A 24277-nucleotide genomic window follows, 5' to 3' on the forward strand; every position below is an offset into this window, starting at 1 on the left:
GGGGAAATGGGTCTCACCCCGCCTCGCCCCGTTTGGACTTGGGATGAAGGACAGGGTCCGGGTATGGTGATAAATAATAAGACTCATTTAAGACCCGGGTCCAGACCCGAAGGTCCGATTAATACATAAATTCAGGTATAGTTTGTGAAATTTTATACCTGATCCGAGTTTTGTTTAAAACCCATAATTTTTCAATGTAAAAATGATAAAAAAATATTGTTTTACTGAGTATGGTCCGAGTCTGGTTCATGTAGTTATTATTAGGTCCGGGTATGGTTTCTCTTATGGTGGACCCAATTAGACCCGAACCCAAACCAAATACCATACCTAAAAATTGGGCACAAGTGTGGTCCTACCTGAGTCCCAACCAAACCGACCCGTTGACACCCCTACTAATAGCCCAACTAAAATATATTACCAAGGCACTATCATTTTTTTTTTGTGAATGTCAATGTTGATGTACTTGATTTATTCATCATGATTCATGTTTGATCTGTGTCACTGGGTGCGCGCCCATAAATGTGACCCATTTGTAAGGACAGGTCATTTGCTAGTAATATATATTTATGACAAGGAACCCTCACCGAACCGAAAACACCGGGTGGGGATCCAATACCACCCTGCCCCGAAAGCTACAGACACACCCATGCGCCAGTGAGGTAAAAGTGGACCTTAGGTAGTTTGCTTAAAGCCTGATGATGATAAAGGTGACTTACTTATCGAGTGTTGAGAAATGAGAGAGGTGAAACAGGGCAATTCTGAGCTGGACAATGGCTGTCTGGGACCGGGTCTAGCCCATCCTGCTGTGGCCTTAGTGCTGCTCCAAAGATCACATTCAGATAGAGAAATAGGAATCTGATGCAGGTTGGATCTTGGTATCACAATAGTATCACAGGGTAAAATAGATAGAACAATGTATCATCTTTTGTACGTACTAGAACTGAAATGGGTTGGACCTGATTCAGATGATTGTCTTCGAGAGTGGATCCCCATGGGATCTGGCCACACAAAACCCAATTTCAGTGTTTGGGTCTAAAACAAATGTGGATATGGGAAATCTGATCAAGGTTGGATCTTGGAATGGTGATAATGGACCCTGCAAAAGTGGGTCTATAAACAAGATTTTGCATAATTTTATATGTTTTCTTATATATTTTTAAAATTTAAATATAATTATATTTTTTTGTGAAGGACGAATGTTTTTAATTTATCGCGAGAGTTTTCTTTGCCGAGAAAATCCCAATAACGTGATTTATGAGTCGTCGTGACCTTGGTGCAAAATTGCAAATGGACCCTCTAATTTGATGAGAGTGCAAAAGCAGGCCATTTTGCTTACCCTGTGCTCTCTCTCTCTCTCTCTGTGTGTGTGTGTGTGTTTGTGCCACGGAAGCAAAAGAGGAAGGTCGAGGAGGAAGGCAAGAATAGAAGGTCTCTCTCTCTCTCTCAATTGAGCGATACCCCAAATGTATCCTTTTCTTTCTTTCTCTTTTCTTTGGTCTCCGTTTTTGCCGAGTCCATGGATGAACCAACAGGAAATCCCCAAAATCAAAGGCAATTTTGAGGCATCTGTTCCCTCAGAGGCGCAGATGGTGTTGAAGGGTAGAGAGATTTGCACTCCTTTTTTGGGGTTTCTTTTTCTTTGTTTGAACTTGTTTAATTCTGCTTGCCGAATTGTTTCTTGTAAGTTGTAACCCTTCACTGCATATATGGAGTTATATGTTCTGCTGCCAACGTCTATTCTATAGCGATGTGATTCTTCATGACCAACATTAACCGCAATCGAGTTACATGGTTGAGACTCTAAAACTTGGATGGGATCACTCAGTTTCACTCAATCTGACTTAGGGCATCATCTGTATTGATTTTGATCGGTGTCCATAAATCTGAATAACTTAAATCTCTTCAATTCACGGGAAATTTTGGCTGATGTTTGTGTTTCCTGATATATCATGTGAGTACCAACTTAGTTTTGAAGTTCATTACTTAATAGAAAAGTTATATCATGATTTGTTGATTCATTGACCGGCAGAGTAGGTGCTTTTTGGAACGGGATCTTACAAAAGAGTTGCAATTTCAACAGAATTAGGATCATTCTTGGGCATGTGGATGATATGGCGCTCTAGCGCCATTGAGGACTCTTGAGATTTTTTTTGTTATATGGCCTAAATGGGCATTTTTTGCTGTCTTTTCGAGAAATGGATGCTTTAGTGTTTTGACCTAGAATGAAGAATTGAAGTTTCCTTCTACAACTGCATCTTGAAGCTGCATGATATGTTCAGCGGCTTTTGAATGACATGATATGCAATGAACATGATTATGAGTGTTAGCACTAATGACAAGATATTGACATGCAGTTTTCATGCATCTCATGCCTATGTCACATGGATATGGATGCAAGAGCAGGATACAATGTGGATGTGCTTCGTACAATAGGATCATTTTAAAAAATTAGGACACAAGGGCATGGCCGTACACACATATAAATGCATGTGTAAAATAACAATTCTCAATTACTATAATTAGGAACATCAAATAATGAAACTAAGTTGAAATTGAAATGTAATGTAATTGGTAACAAAATTTTAAAGAAAAAGAACTCAAGTGAATATGAAATAAGTAAATAAGATCATAAAAAGAATAGATAAAGTTAGTGACACAATGTTGACTGTGCATAAAACTGGTTTGACTGTCATATTGTATCTATGTAGTGTTCGAGGATTCCGAGGGTCGTGTCACATAAGATACACATGCTAAGTGTCTGTGTGACATAGTCTCATGCCTTACAATCGATGTACATATATACATTGTTTGTCTTTGAGAGATGCTACATATTTATACGGAAGGGGATTTTAACCAGAGTTACCGGAAGCTTCTTAGATAGGTGGGAAGCTCGCTTCCCGAAAACTTGCTTCGGAAGTGTGATACTCCTTGCTTCTTAAACTTGATGAGAACCTTGATTTCCTTGCGCTTCTCTTATGCTTTCTACACTCATCATCTATTCTTCTTATATGTTCTCTTACTCATCTTTTCATGTTTTTTATGTGTTTTCTCACTCTTCTCTCACTTTCATGTGCCTTCTCTAAATTGGTAGTCATCATTTTTAGATTTTGTTAGAAATTTAATTCTTACACTAAAAAATTATGAAATTTAATATTAGTTACTTTTATTTTAATTTTTCTTTGTGTTTCATTTTGATTCTCATTCAATTCTTATTTATCTTTTTATTCTTTGCTTCCCGCTTCCTATACATTTTAAAATGCATCGTTTCTTGCTTCCACTTCTCATTTCATTTTTTGCTTCCTCTTCCTAGTCTGACAACCTTGATTTTAACTGCTCAACAGCGTCAATACTTTCATTTTTTGGTGTAGGAAATGGCTGATGATGCCGGTGATAAGCAGCCTGCTGTTGAACATTCAACTGCTTCTACTAGTAAAAAGAATGATCAAGCTACAACTCAACCAAGGAAAGGAATACTGTCTCGCATTTGGCATGGAATTTTCAGAAGGGGTGGCGATGACTTTGAGAAGAAGTTGCAATATTTGTCCAAAGAAGAAGCTTCTGTTCATTCAAGGATGAAGAGGAGGGCTCAAAGTTGGCGATCTGCGGCAAGGAATATTATGATTTACTCGGTGCTTTTGGAGGTAGCAACTGATCCCTATCAATCTGACAACACTATTTCTTGAACATCTGTGTTGCACTTTTTTATTGGAAAATGCATGTATTATGTTAACTAACAAGTTTATGACTTTTGGCATACGCTCACACAGATGCACAAGTACACACACACACACACACACATGATGATTCTGTATCCTCGAGTGTGCAACACAGATAGGTGATGATTCTGTGAGCATGCATGCTCCTGCTTCAGTGATGGTGGTGGCGGAGGATGTCACTTCATTTAGAGCATGCCCATTTATTTAGATACCATTGGTATGAATAAATAGTTGATTTGAGACTCAGTTCAACCAAATCAAATTCATTCCTTTGACTGGAATATGGCTGCTTCCATCTACCAGTTTGGGCTAATCCAATGCTTGAAAGTACCATAAAATGTGAGTGTATCACGGACATGATATGGCCAATTATGCACACATATATATTCATGCTTTCTCTCTCTCTCTCTCTCATTTTTGCCAATTTCCTTGGTACCAATAGATGGATTGGTGTTAGTCTACTTTTTTTTTTGACCAAACAAAACCCATTTCTTTGATAGGCACAAGACTGGTGCCACTCCACCAGTTTTTGGTCAAATTAACACTAGATACTGTTGAAAAAATGCTAGTATATCACCGACATGGTGCACTCAATTACACACAACATTTTCATTTGCTCTTGTGTGTGTATATGTGTGTAAAATGATGCTACTTGTGAAGGACGTTTTCACATATCTGGAGTGCATTACTTGAAAAGCTTTCATTTGCCAATGGTTTTAAACCAGAGTTACCAGAAGCTTCTTAGGTAGGTAGGAAGCGCGCTTCCCGGAAACTCACTTTGGAAGCACGATACTCCTCGCTTCCGAAACTTCATGGGAATCTTGATTCCCCCACGCTTCTTCTATTCTTCCCACACACATGGTATATGTTTCCTATATGCTTTTCTCACATTTTTTTTCATGTATTTTCTCTCACGCTTTCACTCACTTGTCATGTACTTTTTCTAAATTAGTAACCATCATTATTAGATTTTAACAAAAATTTAACTCTTTAATTGAAAAATCATGAAATATAAGAATAATCAATTTTATTTTAGGTTTTATTTGCTTCTTGTTCGATTCCTATTCAATTACCATATCGCTTCATTTTTTATTTATATTTCGCTTTCAAATTGATACTTCGCTTCCCGCTTCTTATAAATTTCAAAATGTCTCGCGTCCCGTATCGTTTCCCACCTCCGCTTCCGCATCCCGTGTCGTTTCCCGCTCCCGCTTCTTAGTTTGGCAACCTTGTTTTAAACTCATAAAATCTTAATATCAAATACAATATATTCATGTATCCCTTTTGTGTGGTTTTTTTTCAGTCATTCGATCTGTGGAAATTCAACTTTTTTGTAATGCTTCAAATTTTATTATGATCAGCTTTTCCTTGTTCATTTTTACCTGCAAGAGCATTAGTTTTTCATTTTTTGAGTAGTTTGGAGAGTGCTACTATCTTATGTTTTTCTAGTACATATAGAACTGCATTTGTATGTAAAGAACTTAAATCCAAGGCAGATTGCTTATTTCAATTAATGCTTCTTAGGCTGCTGCTCTGGTTTATGCAATCATGACAACAAGATCATTGGATCTCAACTGGAAGATGAGGGCACTAAGGGTGTTGCCTGTATTTGCTGTTCCTGGTTTGGCTGCTGCTATTTACTCAACACTTTCCAGCTGTACAAGGATGTGTAAGGCAGAAATCTACTTTTTAGAGAATTGTCTTAAGATTTTTTTTTCTTCTCAAGTTAGGTCTTGAATTACCATTTTTAGTTTGACCATTTTCTGCATGTAGAATGAAAAGAAGACCAACGGCTTAACTTCTAAATGGTTTATCACATGGTTGCCAGACTAGGAAGTGGAAGCGGAAAATAATACGGGAAGCAGATGTGAGAAGCGATGCATTTTAAAATGTATAGGAAGCGGGAAGCGAAGAATAAATAAAAGAAATATAAGAATTGAATGGGAATCAAAATGAAACACAAATAAAAACTAAAATAAAAGTGACGAATATTAAATTTTATATTTTTTAGTGTAAAAATTAAATGTTTAACAAAATCTAAAAATGATGACTACCAATTTAGAGAAAGCACATGGAAGTGATTGAGAAGAGTGAGAGAAAACACATAAAAAACAAGAAAAGTTGAGTAAGAGAACATATAAGAAGAATAGATGAAGCGTGTGGAAAGCATAGGAGAGGCATGGGGTCAAGTTTTGGAAGCGAGGAGTATCGTGCTTCCGAAGCGAGTTTTCAGGAAGCGAGCTTCTCACCTATCTAAGAAGCTTCCGGTAACTCTGCCAGAGTTGCCAATCAATGAAGCAGGAGCGAGAAGCGTGTGGAAAGCGAGGCACTATCAAAATTTTAAGAAGCGGGAAGCGTGAGATGAATTAGAAGCGAACCGGGAATCGCCTCAGAATGGACCTAGGAAGCGAACCGGAAACGACCTAGGAAGTGAGGGAGAAGCAAAAAAAGAGAATAAATAAATAAAAATATAAAAAAATGAAAAAGGGGGGAGCATGCTTCCCAGCGCGTTTCGGAAGCGCGACGTTTCGCGCTTCCGAAACACGCTTCGGGGAAGCGCACTTCCCCACTCCCTATGGCCCTTTCGGTAACTCTGGGAAATACAATATCATGCCTCTATCAAGGTATTGCAATAAGACAATAGGGGTGAGTATACCTCTCAACGATTGAGAGATTATCACATGATGCATGGTATTGAAGCCCAAACCACTTGTTCTTATACCCTTCAAAAGAATAGGGTAGCTGAAAGGAAAAATGATCATTTTCTTGAGGTGGCTAGAATTTTATTGTTTGATAAAAATGTTCCCAAGAATTACTGGAGTGATGCAGTTTTAATGGCTGCTTATTTGATTAACAGGATGCCAAGTGACTCCTTGGGAGGATGATATCCTTTGGAGATTCTAGATCCCAAAATCAAGAGGTTTCATGTTGTTCCAAGAATATTTGGTTGCACTTGCTATGTTCATGTTTATGCTCAGTCTAGAGATAAGTTAGACCTTCATGCTATTAGGTGCATATTTTTAGGGTATTCATCAACTTAGAAAGGCTATAAGTGTTATGACCCTATTATGTTATCATGGATGTAACCTTTGAGACTAAATCCTATTATGAATAAGGGGGAGAACAATAAAGAGAAAGTTGAGCCTAATAAATGCTTACCCCTTACTCCCATAACTATTGAAGAAGACCCCAAAGATTGTGTAGATAATGAGGACACCACTAGGATGAAGACATATATGAGAGGAGAGAGAAACATTGTTATGCCTAAGTCGATCATTACCATGATTAAGGAAGCTTCCCAAGATTCAGGACCAAGTGAACATGAGATCTTAGAGACTATACCTAGTCCTCCCTCAGATTTGGACCTGTCTATAGCCATCCGAAAAGGTAAAAGACCGTGCACCTCACATCCTTTGTGCTATTATGTTTCTTATATTGCAACCTCTCGAGCTTATCATGTATTTGTATCAAACTCACAATCTAATCCAATCCCTAAGAATGTGGATGTAGCAATGAGACATCATAAGTGGAGAGAAGCTATGACCCAAGAGATGAATGCATTAGAAGAAAAAAAAATCAAACATGGGAAGTGGTACCATTACCAGAAAGAAGAAACCCAATTGGGGGCAAATGGGTGTACATGCTCAAGTATAAGGCAAATGGATCCATTGAAAGGTACGTGGCACGTTTGGTGGTTAAAGGGTATAATCAATTCTTTGGAGTAGATTATCAAGAAACTTTTGCTCCAATGGCTAAACTGACATCCATAAGAGTTCTACTTCTTATCAACCTGGCAACTTATAAAGGATGGGCACTACACCAACTTGATGTAAAAAATGCATTTCTTCAGGGCCATCTGAATGAAAATATATATATGACCTCTCCTACACGGTTTAGTGTATCCAATGGGAAGAATGAAGTTTGTAGATTGAATAAAGCTATTTATGGTTTTAAGCAATCACCAAGAGCTTGGTTTGAGAGATTCAGCACAACCATTCTCCAATTTGGTTATATGAGAAGCACCGATGATCATACCTTCTTTATGAAAGGTGAGAAGAAATTGTCAATTCTAATTGTTTATGTTGATGATATTGTGATAACTGGAGATAATATAGAAGAAATTTAGAAATTGAAAAATTATCTTTATAAGAAATTTGATATCAAGGATCTTGGGCCTCTACATTATTTTTTGGGGATTAAAGTGTTGAGATGTAAGAAAGGTGTAATGTTGTCCCAAAGAAACTATGTGCTTGATTTGTTGGAGGAAGCAGGAATGCTTGGATGTAAAACAATAGATACACCAATAGATCCAAATCACAAGTTGAGATTCTATGAAGATGACAAAATTGAAGATGTGGTAAAATATCAAAAAATAGTGGGTAAACTTATCATACTGTCACTGGTGATATTTCTTATGCAGTGGGTGTGGTGAGTAGATTTATACATGCGACTTCAAAAGCTTGTACTGATACAATATATTGCATCATGCGATACCTAAAGAAAAATCCAGGAAGAGTAATTTTATATGCTAACCATGGTCACTTCAATAATCAGATGTATGTGAATGCAAACTGGGCAGGCTATGTTGAAGATAGAAGATCTGCTTTGGGCCATTATGCTTTGGCTGGTGGGAACCTAGTTTCATAGAAAAGCAAGAAACAAATTGTTGTGATTAGGTCAAGTGTAGAAGCCGAGTATCGAGTTATGGCTCATGGTATCATGAGGGTTTATGGTTGACGTCTCTTCTTTCAGAGTTAAAAGATTGGGCTTGATTCACCAATCCCTTTATTTTGTAATAATAAAGCCGCCATTGAAATTTCATCAGATCCAATTTATCATGAAATAACTAAGCACATTGAAATGAATTGCCATTTTATAATAGAGAAAGTTGAAGCCAAGCTCTCCCTTTTCCATGTTCGTACTCAATATCAACTGGCAGATATCTTACCCAAGGGTGTAAACCTATGTTACATGGACACTTCTACTAGGTCGAGGTGTTGGTGTCGGACACGGCTCGACAACGACACCGGCATGCCATTTTTAAAGGTTGAAGAGTCCAAAAAATTGGACACAACATGTTGAGTGTTTGACACTTTGACACATATTAGACACGTCCATAGTTGTGTTATAGAGAGAGAGAGGAAGAGGGTTTCGTAACCCCCCTTCCTTTTTCCTTGTTTTATTAGAGATGTTTGTTGAGGTGAGTTATGGGCACCTCGTGTTATATCATTTTAGATTGTCCAAATTGTCATATTATAGATGGTGGTTGAGGTGAGTTATGGGCACCTTGGGACTCTAGAATGATTTGGTATATGATCTCTAATTATGAGTGTGACACTCGTTGTTATGTCTTTTTAGATTGTCCACTTACCATATTATAGATGGGGGTTGAGGTGAGTTATGGGCACCTTGGGACTCTAGAATGATTTGGTATATGAGTGTGTCACTAGTTTGATGTTGGCCATTGATCTTATGGATGCTCTTATTTATATATAAATGTGATGGATATATGATGTTTGAAACCTTAAAATGTTTTAAGGTATATTGAAATCAAGGTTTTAGGGATTATTGTCCAACCTTCCATTGTTTATGAAAATTATGAGTGCATTTGCACATTTGTGATTTTGTGCTTTTGTGCACAAGTGTTCCATATGTTCTTGGTGTGCGTATGTTCATACATTTATTTTCAAGAATATTGTTCTATCGGTTGTTGTATCTTGTTGAAGATACTTTTACATAGTTTATTCCAAAATGTTATTTTTATGGGTATTCTTTTTGAAGAATATTGTTATATTGATTCAAGGTTTGATTTATATATATGTTTGTCATTACAAGTTTGATTACCTCAAAATTCTTCTCCTTTTATGCCCCTTATCTAAGTGTCATCATATGTAGACAAGAATTTTATTACACCTTCGTGTGTTGGTAGCCCTTTGTTGGCTTTTGCTCTCTTGGTCTAGTAGCTGAACACACTTGTCTTGAGTGTTATTTTATGTAGACAAGGCACATTGATTCACACCATGGTGTGTGATTTTAGTCCATGTTGGCGTTTGTGTCCTTGCTCTAGTCGCTGAGATGTATGCCCATGGTTGGCTTATTTCACTCATTTCAAGTGTTATCTTATGTAGACAAGAGATGTATTGTGTTTTAGCCCATGGTTGGCTTGTTACTCTTGTTCTAGTAGCTGAACATACTTGGTTTTGAGTGTATTTTTACGTAGACAAGAGATGCTTTTGGTTCATGTTGGCGTGTATTCTCTTGTTCTTGTCGTAGATGCACTCATTTCAAGTATTATTATATGTAGACAAGAGGTTTTTTTGCACACCTTTGTGTGTGTCTTTGGCCTTTAATGACATTATATTTATATTCTTGATCTAGTAGCTTATACACTTGATTTATGGGTTTTGGAGGACTAATGAGGTAGTTGTTTGTATTAGATGAACTATTGTTGAAATTTGCAAAATTTCATTCATGACTTGTGTTTTAAGATATTCAAGTGAATCATATGGCCTCTTCGTAGGATTATGCTCTTCAAGTGACTTATATGTTCTTTATGGCCTTTTAGGATCTCATTCAATAAAGTATATGTTGCTTATGCCTCTTCGTAGGATTATTGTGGTGTCCCTTAGTGGACTATTTTGTTATTCCCCCATTATGGGGTTGTGTTTGTCCAATATTGGACCTTATGAATGCATTATGCATTCTTGCAATATGTTTCCGCTCACTCTTTAAACATGATATATGATTTTGAAAACTTTGGTTTTTTAAATTTTCTTTTCATGCTAAAGTGATTATCCTATTATGCATAAATTTTGCACCTTGTTAGGAATGTTCCTTTTTGAGTAAAGTGCAAAGATATTTTTTACTTGTTCTTTGTTGTTGTTCCTCAGGATCTTGAAGATAAGAGGAAAATAAGTACCTTGGATAGATCATGGAAGGTACTCATCGTTAAAGACATTGGAGGGAAACATTTACAATATCATTCGTACTGAAGGCTCTTGAAGCCTTGAGATTCTTCCTCGTGCTTTCCTCAATCTTTTCGTTCCCCCACGCAAAGCTTGAGGGGGGGTGTTAAAATGTATCATTCGACAATTGTAATATTATATATATTTTATATATATAAAGGATAATACATATTCATATATGGTATATATGCATATGTATTATCCTAATTATATATATAAAATATATATTTATCTATTTATAGGCATAGGGGTAGTTTAGACATTTCACAGTTTTTACGCATATTCCATTTGGAATATGTTTGTAATTTTATTTTTAATTTTATTTTTAATTTTTTTTTTTATTTTTTCCCTTTTTGTGGTTTGCGCCACCTAGGGAGGCTCCCCAAAGAGTCGTTGGGGAGCCCCCAACGGTCACAAATGTGACCGTTGGGGGCTCCCAACGATTCCTTTGGGAGCCCCCTTGGTGGCCCCTCTCTTGTGTTATAAATAGGGGTCTCCCCCTTGGTATTCTTTACTCCTTGGAGGAGCTTATGCTCCATTGTATGGGGTTTATACCCCCTTCTTCCTTCTTCAATAATATTCAACTTATGACTTTATGTCATATTTTTTGCCCCTTGTGTGGGTTTATGTGTTAGCACATTATGTGCTTGTGTTGTTCCCTTTAATGGGTTTATTCGCACTTCATGTGCATGTGTATGAGTTCTTTATTGAACCTAATGTATTCAAAGCCACTTTCTAACAAGGCCTAGGAAGACATGGATGGAGGTGATAAGAAAGGATATGAATGCTTTGAACCTCACCGAGGACATGGCATTGGATAGAAATGAATGGAGGAGAAGGATTCATGTGGAAGACCCATAATGATTTTCTTTGTTGGTTCATATCGCCGACCCCAATTGTTTTGGGATGAAGGCGTAGTTGTTGTTGTTGTTGTTTGTTGTTGTTGTTGTTGTGAAATTTTATGAATATATTGAATACTTCATGTTTATGTTTCATAAAATATATCCACATATAATGAGAAAAGTTATCAATGAAAAAAACATAATAATGACTACCGCAAGGAGAAACACTAGGTGCTGATCCCCATACATTAAAGTGCACGATTTTAAAAGGTTTTGAAGCCCTTTCTTAAAAAAAGTACATGACTCTTTGCAATTTGACAACTTAAACAAATAACACTAGCTGACTCATATTCTAAACTGGACTCAAGAATGAGTTTATTAGAAATCAATCTTTCAATAAAACCACGACTACAATGAGCAAGACAACTGTGCCAGACATTGACTTTATTTGATCAAGTAGTACTAAACAAAACTGATGGATTGAATGACTCTATACTAGGCTTCAAAACTGAACCAGCTAACTTGGATATAGGATCTTCTTTGAAGATGTACATATTTTTCGATCTTTTGCCTATCCTCTTTGTGTGAAGATTTTCGACATAAACAAAAGACATAATCAATATCATACTTGAATTGGTATTATCCACAAGTTTGGAAACATGGATTAGATTTTTCTTGATATTGGAAAAAAAAAAGACTTTGGAGAGATTTAGGGAGTGCAACTCTTGATCTTCTACTATATACAATGCCTTCTTTATACCCTTGAAATTCAGTTGTAGACTGATCAGCTGTTTCTTGCTGCCCACCATCCAGTTCAGCATTCTCCTCTTGTTCCTGCTCTCCAATGTTCGGTTCAGCTGCCTCCCTATTCTGTTTTTGCTGAACATATCCAGGAATAAGGAGAGCAAACAATTCAGCACGAAGCCACGACTGATAAGACTCAGTTTGTGTACCTCCTTTATTCGCAATCCGATCTTCCATGTCTTTGGGCACATCCTTGAACCACTCATCAAACAAGACATTTCGAGATATCCGGATACACCTCTCTGATGGATCATAACAATGATCCCTTATAATTATCTACATATCCAACAAATCTGCACACACGAGCTCTTCTGTCAAACTTAGTCAGCAAAGCTTTGTCTATATGAACATGATGAGTGCAACCGCATGCCTTCAATTCATCATAATTCGGATTTTTTTTCCATACAACATAAAAAATGGTGACTTATTGCCCAACTTCTTCATTGGTAACTTGTTTATCACAAACACAACAAAATGAAAAGCTTTCGTCCACAAGTATAATGACATTACTAGCATGAATCATAGCAAAGCTACTCTCCACAATATGGTGATGCTTTCTCTCTGCAATGCCATTTTGCTGAGGTGTATATGGACAAAATATTCTGTGATTAATCACATTATCTTGTAAAAATTAATGAATTCATTTGGGCAAAACTCTCTGCTCCCATCACATTTGTAATTGAGAAAAGAAAGCGAGAACTTATTCTTGACAAACACATGGAATAGATGAAATATACTAAAGATTTTAGATTTATCCATGAATAACGAGTGAAGTCATCAACAAAAATAACATAATATTTGCTCCCAAACAATGAATTCTTGGGTGTTGAATCCCATACATCAAAATGGATAATTTCAAAAGGTCTTGAACTATTATTATTTGATATGGAGAAAGGCAATACATGACTATTGCACATTTGACAGCTAGGACATAAATATGTTTCAAACTTATCTAAACTAGACTTGGGAATCAAAGTGCTTGAAACAAGTTTCTCAATAAAAGACCTACTACAATGGGTTAAACGACTATGTCATATTTTAAGCTTATTGGATTCATGAACACTAGAATCATAGACAAAAGAAGACGATGACAATAACAACAATTCCAACTTTGGCAGCATACTCGAATCTGGCTTGACAAGCTTCACAAGACTCTCCTTAAGAATGGTACATATTTTCACATCTTTCCCCTTTAAGGAACATCTTCATGAGAAGATCCTTAACATAAAAGGAATTTGGGGTAAATATGATGCTAGAATTAGTATCATTCACAAGTTTAGAATCAGAAATCAATTTTTTCTTAATATTGAGAACATAAAAGACATTTAACAAGGAAAGAGACTTGGATTTGGACATAGAAATGGTAATTTGACCAACATGTGATATGGGGTGTTGAGTTTGATCGTCAGTAATAACATTGCTTTTACCATGATAAGGAATCAATTTAGAAAACTTACCCACATCACTGCTGATGTGATTTGCTGGCCCGAAATTAATGTACCATATCTCTTGCTCATTATGCTTCAAATTTAGCCCTGATAAGTGCTCCCAATAAGCGGTTCTTGTCCAAGGTAATGTTGGTGGGACTCTTAGTCCCACTCGACTGATCCTTCTAATGCTCTTGATTTCCACCTTTCAGCTTGTTTTGAACCATATTTGCATCCGAGTTATACATGGGATCATCTTATACCAACAATTCATCTTTATGTGCCCAGGTTTATTGCATAAATAGTAGGTAGGAATACAACATCGTCCTTGATTATTCTCCAAAGAAGGCATATTGAGTGTGGGCAACAAACCACGTCCACCTGTACTGTTTCTTCCTCGGCCTCAGCCTCCACGAAAACCACGGCCTCTTCCACAGGAGAATCCCATAAAGAAAACTTCATGTGAATCTCCTTGACCTTTGTTAGCATTATTGGACAACCCCTTGAGCGACATCTCAAAATCAAGTAACTTGGACGTCAGATTGTCAAAGGTTGGGAGATTGTCAAGACATGATAAGGTGATAGCAAGGACATGATACTCTAAACCTAACCCATTAAGGGTTTGTTGCACTTTGTCCTTGTCCAAAACTTCACATCCAATGAGAGCCTGTTAGTCAGTTATGCTCTTGATTTTGTTCAGATAATCCATAAGATTGGTATTGTTGTCCTTTTTCAAGTTTTGGAGCTCTCACTTCAAATATATGTCTTTAGATTCAAATATCTGAGAATATGTCTGAGCCAAATGCATCCACAATTGCATGGCGGTGCAATCATCTGATATACCAATCAAAACTTTTTGAGGTGACGCAGACAACAAGTGATTCATCCAACTGATAAATTTTGGATTTCTGGTCTACCTTGATGAAAGAACTTGCTCTTTCTCATCTTTATCTTCTTGCAAAATAACCTTTGGTGGAACCGAGATAGACCCATCCAAATGTCCCGATAGATCCTGACTCCTTATAATTAGAAAATTAGAATTGTTGAGTTTTTCATAGACCAATTGAGGGAAAAAAGTGGATGACAGATTTGGAGGAGATTGGAAGTTGAAATCCATGACAGAATATGAATAATAAAGGACCGAAATAAGGAAAGGGAAATATGAGTAACACAAAGATGAAAAGAGAGGAAAACAGTCAAAGGGATAAGAAGAGTAACCTACTCCACTCCATCAAGCACAAAACAAGCAATAAATGAGATCATAAAATCTTCCTTTTTTTATCAGAACCAGAAACAGGAGATCTCAGGTATCTTGTAACGTCAAAGCTTGTTTTTGAACTATATGAGTGAGAGCAGCAGCAAATATTCCAACACAGGTGGATGTATGTTACAATAAAAGGCTAAAGAAAATCACAAAGAAACATCAGATTTATAACCCAATTCAGATTCAAGCATAAATATGGAAGAAAAGTGGTTGCCGATGTGTTAAGCACAAGAGGACTGCATGCAAATCAGATCTGATATGTATGAATTAGATTCTGATAAAACAGTATTTAGATCAGATCTGATTACGATATACTTTGGTATGTCAGATCTGATCTGGAGAAAGAGAGAAAAAATATGCCTTGACTTGAGTAACAAGATAAAGGGTACGATTGAAACAGCAATAGAGAATGATTGGAAACAACAAGAATATGAAGTAATATGCCTTGACTTGACCAACAAGATAAAGGGGGACGATTGGGAAACAATAATAATATGAAAGAAAAAAATGTGAGGAGATAAGAAGAAATAAGAACAAGAGAACAGGAAGAAAGATTCAGAAAGGCAAACATGATCTATATGAACATACCTTGGATAAGTCTCATCAATCGGCGTGGCGCTCTGATACCATAATAGACTTTGGTATCTTGCTGTAGTTTCAGAGTTGCTGCAGAGGAGAGGATAGAGGAATAGGCAGGTTCAGAATTCACGTTCCCAATGTGGGAACGTGTGGTATACTTGCTATTATATATCAACCAATAACAATAAATTACAACATTAATCCCATATGAAATACAGAACTTTCATAACTGACATTGGTAATAACAAAATACAAAAAACTAATAAAAGTACATCACCAGACGTGAGAATCATGACAGCATATGGATCGGTTCAGGTTTGATCCACACTAAATCTGAATGGATCCAGATCCAAGAGACGTCCCTGGTCATGTCTCAATAAAAATGGCTTTTTTATGCTCAGTAATGGTAACTGCATACAATCATGGAATGTATTGTATTCTTCAGTCACATGCAGCTGAAGATTTTCCTATAATGCTAAATGTTTTAAAATGATCTGGTTCCAGATGCACAGAAAATTTGTACAATCAAGAAAATATGGTAAATTAATTTTACCTTGAATTCCTGGCCAATGGCCATGTGTAACTTTTTAATCGTGATGCAGTTATATATATATATATATATATATATATATATACACCTGTGCTGATTTTGAAACTTGGGTACTTATTATGAAGATTTACAGTGTTGTGCTTTTTAGAATTTTAATCTCTCTTAAAGCTTAGTTAGTTGTGGTGATTTTAAAAATGTAAATTCTTTCATAAAATTGACAGGTGATCGCAGTGACCAGAAAGCACTTGAAAGGTTACGTGCTGAAAGACAAGCAAAAATTGATGAGCTTAAAGAGAGGACAAACTATTATAATACCCAGCAGCTAATACAGGTAATAAAGAAGAGGTGATATGGTTTGGAGTATTATCTCTAACATTTGTTTCTTAATGCAATGGGTGAATCCTTTGTTTATCTGTGGACCTCAATTCCTGTTAATTATATAAAAATGCAGAGATATGATACAGATCCTGCAGCAAAGGCTGCTGCTGCCAGTGTTTTAGCATCAAAACTCGGGGCGGATTCTGGCCTGAAAGTATTTGTTGGGGATGAACCAAAGCTTGACGTGCCATCTGGTAAAAGCAATGATGCCGAGGTGGTGCCATCAACTGGGCTCCGCAATAGGAAGTCATCTCACACAAGTAACAATGTGGGAAGCATTGTAACTCAGGAAATTATCGAGGAAATACCCGGCACTTCTGGTCTTGCTGAACAGCAGTTTGTTTCTCACAACCAAACAGTTGCTGTGAGTCATCATCAGAGATCCACAGCTAATGATGGTGGATGGATTGCACGTCTTGCAGCCATGCTTGTTGGGGAAGATCCTACGCAGTGCTATGCCCTCATATGTGGCAGCTGTCATATGCACAATGGTAAGTGGGCATAAAGGGGCATAACTTACAGACTGCAATAACAATGGTTCTTTCAATTGTCATAGGCATAAATTCAAGGCTTTGTGTTTAACCATATCCCTCAACCAAAATCGCTTACATAAATGACACCCTAATTTTTCTAAAGGTGGTTTCTATTCCTGAAAACACTGAAACTGGGCTTCTGTTCAGTGGAACAACATTAGCTATTTTTTCAACATCAGGTAGTACACCTTAAAAGTGACGCAAAATTTTTTATTGAGTCTCTTAAAATGTTCCTTTTTCTAATATTATATTATATTATATGTATGTATGTATATATTTATGGAGAGAGAGATGGAAAATCCTGCTGAGTATAACCCTTCCAGCTAAATTTAGGTACACAATTTCGCTTGTGCCAAAATTTTTGCAGATAAAACTAAAGCCTTTGCTAAGTTTGCATTTCTTTAAGAAGTTCCTGGGGTGTCTTTGTATCATCAGCGTGATGATTCTTTCCATCAGTGAACATGTTTCCACTTATTATACAATTTAAAATTGGTTTGGAATTTGCAAAAGAAATCCTTTTTTGAAGAAAATCGAAGAAATTTTATATTACTGATCTTCAGCTCCAATTCTGCAGGGCTGGCAAGAAAGGAAGATTTTCCCTACATAACTTACTATTGCCCTCATTGCCATGCTCTCAATGGCCCCAATCTACAGGATCCACTGCCGTCTGATTCCAGTTCTAAAATGATCAGTCCCCCACCTTCTGATGATGGTCAGAATAGTAACACTGGTTTTGTGTTGGAGGGTGATGTCATTCTTAACTCAGGTTCACCGGAAATTGCACAAGTTAGTAAAGTGAAACAATCTGATGCTGGTGCGCCAGCATCTTGATGAGTATGTACCAATAGATAAGCTTGGTGTGTGTATCAGTAGAAATTGCATTTTGTGTTTTCTGGGTTTCTTTCATCATATATTTTGAGATAACAGAAAGAAGAGGGTTGGTTTGTGTAATTAATAGACCGATCATGTTCATGTCAAAGTTATGTTTGATCATTGTGAACCTTTTGTTCTTAATGATTGAGGCTGTAACAGAGGAGCTTCCTATACTGATTCCGTTCAGCAGTCGCATGAACCCCAGTTTTTTACTTTCAGGGGATCAGTCCATCACTGTGTGATGATGCTAATGTTTGTGTTATGCTGGCTGTGTTGGAGAGTGCAGTTCTATGTGTTTTCCAGAAACTGCACAGTAAAGCCTGGTGAGCTATTTGCGCGATCTGTATCATTGAGTTCCTTTTTTTATTTCGCTTTGTGTGTGTGTCGTGTGCACGCACACGCTCACACTCTGTGTGCATGAGTGAGAGGTGTCAAGCTCCAATAAGATGTTAATTAGTTATTTAAAGCACAATTACATGCAAAAAATAGCACAAATGGGTCGATAACTCCAAGTGCCTTATTGACAAGTTTATTTTTTGATAATTATTGACAAGTTTATTGAAAAACTGTTTTTGCATGCTGTGATGGTGAAATTGAAACATGCCTTTCATCACATATGCATCACTTGCCCACTTTGAAGGACAAAAAGTAATGACTTACTCATTGGACCAGTGGTGTCCCATGTGGTAAGCGGGGTCCTGTGTCAAGCTGAAGGCCCAGGATCAAATCCCTCTGCCACATGGGGCGGCTGTTGTTCTGGTAGGGGTCCCCCTAACCCCAGCTTGCCTTTAAAAAAAACAGCTATTCTGTGGCATTGGATTATCAAACGCATAGCTGAAGTAATAAGGGCATGCATCCTTGAACACTTTGGAATACATGCTGGGCTTGCACTTGTCTAGAGTTCCATACTCATTCCTGCAGCAGCACACATCCAGATTGAAGGCCAGGCATGCACTTTTCCAAGTCACCACCACACCCTCTTTGTTCACTACTTGCAGCTCCTGTGGGCAAACAGAGCCACTATTCAAGCTCTTGGAGCAACCCTCAATGGTGCAGTTTGATACTTGCCTTCCACCCCTCAGTGGGGACACATCAATTAGGAGGTTGTAGACATCAACCAGGCTTATGTCACAGGAACTTGGCTTGGTTCTATCTGGTTCCAGTGAGAACTGCACCAGTGTGGCTGGGGGAAGGCCAATGCTTCCATTGCAGCAGTCTCCAGTCTTGCACACCAGCAACGTTGTCTTGGTGAGTAGCAGATGTCTGAGCCCAGATCCTGCCCTTCCATGAGGGCTCTGCTTGCACCCTCTTGGTCTGCCCGGGTGAAAGGAAGAAGCCTCCATCAGCAACCAAGGGATGGCCTGTGTTTGATGCTGTTCCGGGCCATACTGGAAATTTGCACTTGTTGGTCAGGTAAATGTGACGGATTGTCCCATAATTGGACCATGGATCCCTGCAATAAGCCACATCTAATGAACCAGAGCACGGTTGGCAAACAAACTTGCTGAGTTGACTCAGCAACTCCATGACTTGGTCCGAGTGATGTCCCAAATAGGTCAGTGAGGCAGGAAAACTCGTATTGGGCCTAAACATGGTCCAAAACCAGAGACTCCATGACTTGGTTCACTTGGGTCATCTTACAAAATGTAAAGCATTCATTACACACTATGGATGATTATATGTACAATCCAATTAAAAACTCATAAGTGCAAGTTGTATCGACTCAATCTTACCTCATAGATATGTTCATCCTGGTTTCTTTGCAACAGATGGCACCTTGGGTTATATTTTTCTGACGCATAAATATGATTTTTTTTCTAAGTCATTAATTTTTGGTACATTGTGGGTCATTGATTTGTGAAGTCTTGAAAAACCTGCTTATGTGTTGCAATCACATTTGTAAGGTTAGATCAATAAAAAATTTTGAAAAACAATGTCAAAAAGTCTGTGTTTTCTACAAGATAGTATGTACAATTCGACTGTAGCAAATATATGTCCATCTGAGTTAACTCTCCAAGCCATAAGGAGTTGAACGGTTGTAACCCAATGGTATATGGTTTATTCTTTAACAGAACATTTCGCAATGACTTCACATTCTATGCAGCATCGATGCATGTTGGGCATGCAGCAACATTTTGACAGCAACCCATCTTGGCATTTCTCGATTTGGGCGTGGTGTCTGAGAAATGTGTTAAGATGGATGGCCATCAGCAGAAAAGTGTCCTCCTTTACAATAATGGCGTGTCATGGTCTCTTTTTCCGTGTCCTTGTGACGCAGGGGAGGACATCTCATTGTCATCTTGCTTGGATGATCAGGGGAAAGCAAGATTACGATGATTATCGACTTGGGGCTGGTCAACCAAGTTTAACCAGGCGTGTTGAGCGTCATAATGGTATATAAATTATGATTACCAACGTGATATGAGAAGCAAAATTTAATTAATATTTTCTCAAAACCACGTGGTAAAGGCTTATTAGTAGGGGTGGCAATCGGGTCGGGTTGGCGGGTCAGAATACCTCAACACGAACACGACCCGTTTATTAAACGGGTCGGATGTGGCAAACACAAACACGACCCATTTATTAAACGGGTAACCTGACACGACACGGTTAACCCGTTTAATAAACGGGTCGGGTCAACACGATTACACGATACGGCGATCCGTTTATTAAACGGGTTGACCCGATAACATAGACACGATAACCGCACAGGCATACACCACCACTGGAGAGGAGAGGTCTTGGGCTGCAGGTTGACGGGTTCATGTAAACAGGTTGACCCGACCCATTAGGAGTTAGGGTTATATATATAACGGGTTGCGGGTTGACGGGTTCGTGTAAACAGGTTGACCCGCCCGCCTAACCCGTTTATTAAATGAGTCAAACGGGTTGGCATACCCCTAACACGAACACGGCCCATTTAATAAATGGGTTAGGCGGGTCGACCCGTTTATGACACGAACCCATTTAAGCCAAACCCTAACCCGGCTAAGAAGCGGGTTGGAGGGTCGGGTCAGATTTTGCCACCCCTACTTATTAGTAGGGGTGTCAACAGGTCAGGTGGTTTGGACTCGTGGAACCAGACCTAGCCCCGATTTTTGGGTATGGTATTAGGTCTGGACCCGAGTCTAATCAGACCCACCATAAGAAAAACCATACCCAGACTCGATAAGAACTACATGAACCAGACCCAGGCCATACCCGGTGAAATAATATTTTTTATCATTTTTACCCTGAAAATTTGCGGGTTTTAATCAGAACTCCGGTCGAGCCTGGGTCTGGTATAAAATTTCACAAGCTATACCCAACTCCATGTATTAATCAGACCTTCAGGTCTGGACCCAGATCTTAATCCGGTCTTCTTATTTATCACTATACCTGGACCCTATAGGGTTTGGTACAGGTCAGGTCCGGGTAAACCTGACCCATTGACACCCCCTCTTATCAGGCACACTACTTTTTGAATTAGTTTGACCATTACCTGAAAGCGACGTCAAGAATATTCCAGTGTGTTCAATTTATGCATGACCTTTGGCAAACGCACCCGAGCGAGGAATGACCGGTCCCTGCCTGGGTGCAGTCCTGCGTTTGACACACAGGAAGTACCTGGCCGGCGGGGAACAGTTGGTCCCCACTGCTTTGTAATTGTGAGGAGGGCGAGTCCTGAACAAACGCCACCGGGCAGTCTAGCGTATCAAACACACCCTATATGTTTCCTATTTGTTGACAAGCTATTTTCATGATTTGAGAATAACTCTAGACCAATGTTGTCAGTATTGTTACGAATAGGCCTGAATTAGCCGATTCTTATCTATGGGCCAAAATTCGATATGAAAAAAAAAATCAAGCCTATTCGCCTCATTTTTAGTATTTAAAAAAATAGTTTAAATTATTTTTAATAATTTTTTATATTTTTGTGACAAGTGTCATTTGTTGGTTAAAAATTAGCCGATTCAGTTCGCGGTTCAGAATCAGGATCGGCCGATTCCCTGGGTTCCATATGATTCTGACAACATTGCTCCAGACAGTTTTTTTTTACTTTATTATGATTTTTTTTTATAATCAACATTCTTCAGAGTAAAACCCTAGTTCCTCTTAGATCACAAAGGAGAGGCTAGCACATTTCATGGGCCATCAAGCCTGTTAATGTGGTGGGGATACTTCTTTTTCTACAGTCAGCCATCAAATGTTGGCCCACCAACAATCTAATCTAAAGTTTTGATTTCCAAGGTGGCCAATCCAAATTATAAGTTCATTCCAGATGCATAAGAGCATGCATCTGTGACAACTTACAAGCAAGAGACTGAGTTTTAAAATAAACTTCACAAATCATTTATTTGCCATGTTGTTGAAGCTGGTCTTAGCATGCTTAGACGTGCTTCCATGCACGCCGGGTACTGGTTGGACGCCTTCAGGGCTGCTGTATACTTAACCAGTAGGGTTCCTAGTCTTACGCTTCCTGTTGAATGTTATTTCAGATTATGGGCACTTGAAAAAAATTTGATGTACCTGATATCCTTACCTTGTTCCATACAATTGTACCGAACTTATGCTGAAGTTTAAGGCCTGTGTTTTTATAGGTTATAGTGCTAACTATAAAGGCTATATGTGTTTTGCAACAATCCAACAACATTTTGTTTTTTGAAGGACATCAAAAGATAATAGTGAACATTAAGTCAGGGTTCTTACAGAACCTGTATACATTGTCACCTAAAAAGAGAGAGAAACAACAAATGTTGTACCCAAGCTAGTTCGGATTTCGATCTGCTCATGAGGATCAAACATCACACTTTATCTAGTCTCTTGATTCCTAAGAAACCACCTTCCTCTTGTAACATGCTTCCAAGTTGGTCAGGTATGACTTATTGCACCAGAGAGCAGCAACCCAAACACTTCAGATGTTGTCATTAGTACCACAAAATAAAAAATTAGCAAAAAACATGCAGAAACAGAGGAAGCAGTCCTCATCCCAATCTAGCAAGCTCTCAAAATGCTTCAATTGTCCACACCCCAGTATCACAATTGCTTTAGAAACTTGCCTGCAGCCCGATTATCATCTTGAACAACAACACTAATGGGTGATGCTCTTCATCAAATTGAACTATAGCTGCCTCTCTGAACTCCATCATTATGAAAAAAAGCCACACACAAGCAAACATATCAGTGGAATTGATCTTGAAGCTGCTTAACATCACCACTGGTCAAATCAGCATAACCAAATCAGAAGCTCAAGTTAATGACCAAAGTATGAACATTGCAATCACGTAACAATCAAGTATAACTTGGTGTACTGCTTTATGTATATGCTTTCCTTGATCAGTGTCTGCATGTCAAAACTTGCATCAGCTATCCATGTGACTGACTTATATGCTGATGAACTTGTGTATGAAAATTGGAGAGCAGAACTACCACACTTATTTGCCGCCACTCACAGGATCCATACAGTTCTGAACTTTGAAAACAAAACATTGGGTAAACTGAACCACAAAGTGAAGATGAATAAAGAGTAAAGCTTAGTGAATAAAATATTTAATATAAACGAGAATGCTCAAGCATGGTTTTCTTTTCAATTAAAGAATTTGAAAATATAGTTGATAGTTCTCAACATCGACAATAAAAATTGGGGGTCAGGTATTTTTGGAACAAGAGTGCAAGTATACTTAGATAGATACAGTGCCCTTGAATTTGGTTGATTCAAGTCGACACAACCATAAACCTTCAAGCTTTACAAGCAATAAATTAAAATTCATGTATCAAACAATTAGGCTCTATTCAGAAACAGAAAAATTCAATGCATATACAACATATCAATGATAACTTAATGCATATAAAGAAAATCCCAGCTTCATTAGACAGCATATCAGGAAGAAAAGAAAAAACAACCCACCGCTTCATGGAGAAAAACTATACAATAGACAATGGCTATCACTGAATCAGAAGCAAACCAACAAACAGAAAGATTTTTTTTTTAGATCTACACCCAAAAAAACCCTACGATAATGAATCAGAAACTAAAAAGGGGTTGCTAGGTGTAAGTCAGAAATGCAGCTCAGAAACAAAAAAAAACAGAAACAAAAAAACCCTTGATTAAAAAATTTACACCTAGCAACTCCGGCGATAGATCTACACCCAGGAAAAACAACCATTGATCACTTTCCCCAAAACCACGCTATTGGATCTCAATGTACCTACCAGAGAGAGGCAGCTAGCAGCAAAAGAGCTCGCACGAGAGAGAGAGAGAGAGACTTCATGCCAGCGGCGGGTCGCCGGCCAGGTTCAGGCCAACGGCGGGTCGCCGTAGAGAGAGAAGAACGAGAACCTGTTGTCGCCACGCCGCCTCGCTCCT

The 24277-nt window shown here is 38.1% G+C and overlaps 1 protein-coding gene and 1 pseudogene across 1 annotated transcript; one reads left to right on the top strand and one right to left on the bottom strand.

Annotated features, from left to right (window-relative positions):
- Positions 1-1294: 1294 nt before the first annotated feature.
- Positions 1295-18100, top strand: LOC149829077 (uncharacterized protein At2g24330-like). Its single transcript, XM_090017271.1, has 6 exons — positions 1295-1428; positions 3369-3641; positions 5241-5385; positions 16369-16478; positions 16599-17016; positions 17633-18100. The coding sequence occupies exons 2-6, from the start codon at positions 3372-3374 to the stop codon at positions 17887-17889; spliced, it is 1200 nt and encodes a 399-aa protein (XP_089873397.1). The 5' UTR covers positions 1295-1428; positions 3369-3371; the 3' UTR covers positions 17890-18100.
- Positions 18101-18719: 619 nt separating this feature from the next.
- Positions 18720-19458, bottom strand: LOC149829078 (thaumatin-like protein pseudogene; annotated as a pseudogene).
- Between the last annotated feature and the right edge of the window lie 4819 nt (positions 19459-24277).

The sequence above is a fragment of the Nuphar pumila genome, chromosome 9, assembly GCF_984573655.1.
Source record: "Nuphar pumila chromosome 9, dmNupPumi1.hap1.1, whole genome shotgun sequence".
NCBI classification, from domain to species: Eukaryota; Viridiplantae; Streptophyta; class Magnoliopsida; order Nymphaeales; family Nymphaeaceae; genus Nuphar; species Nuphar pumila.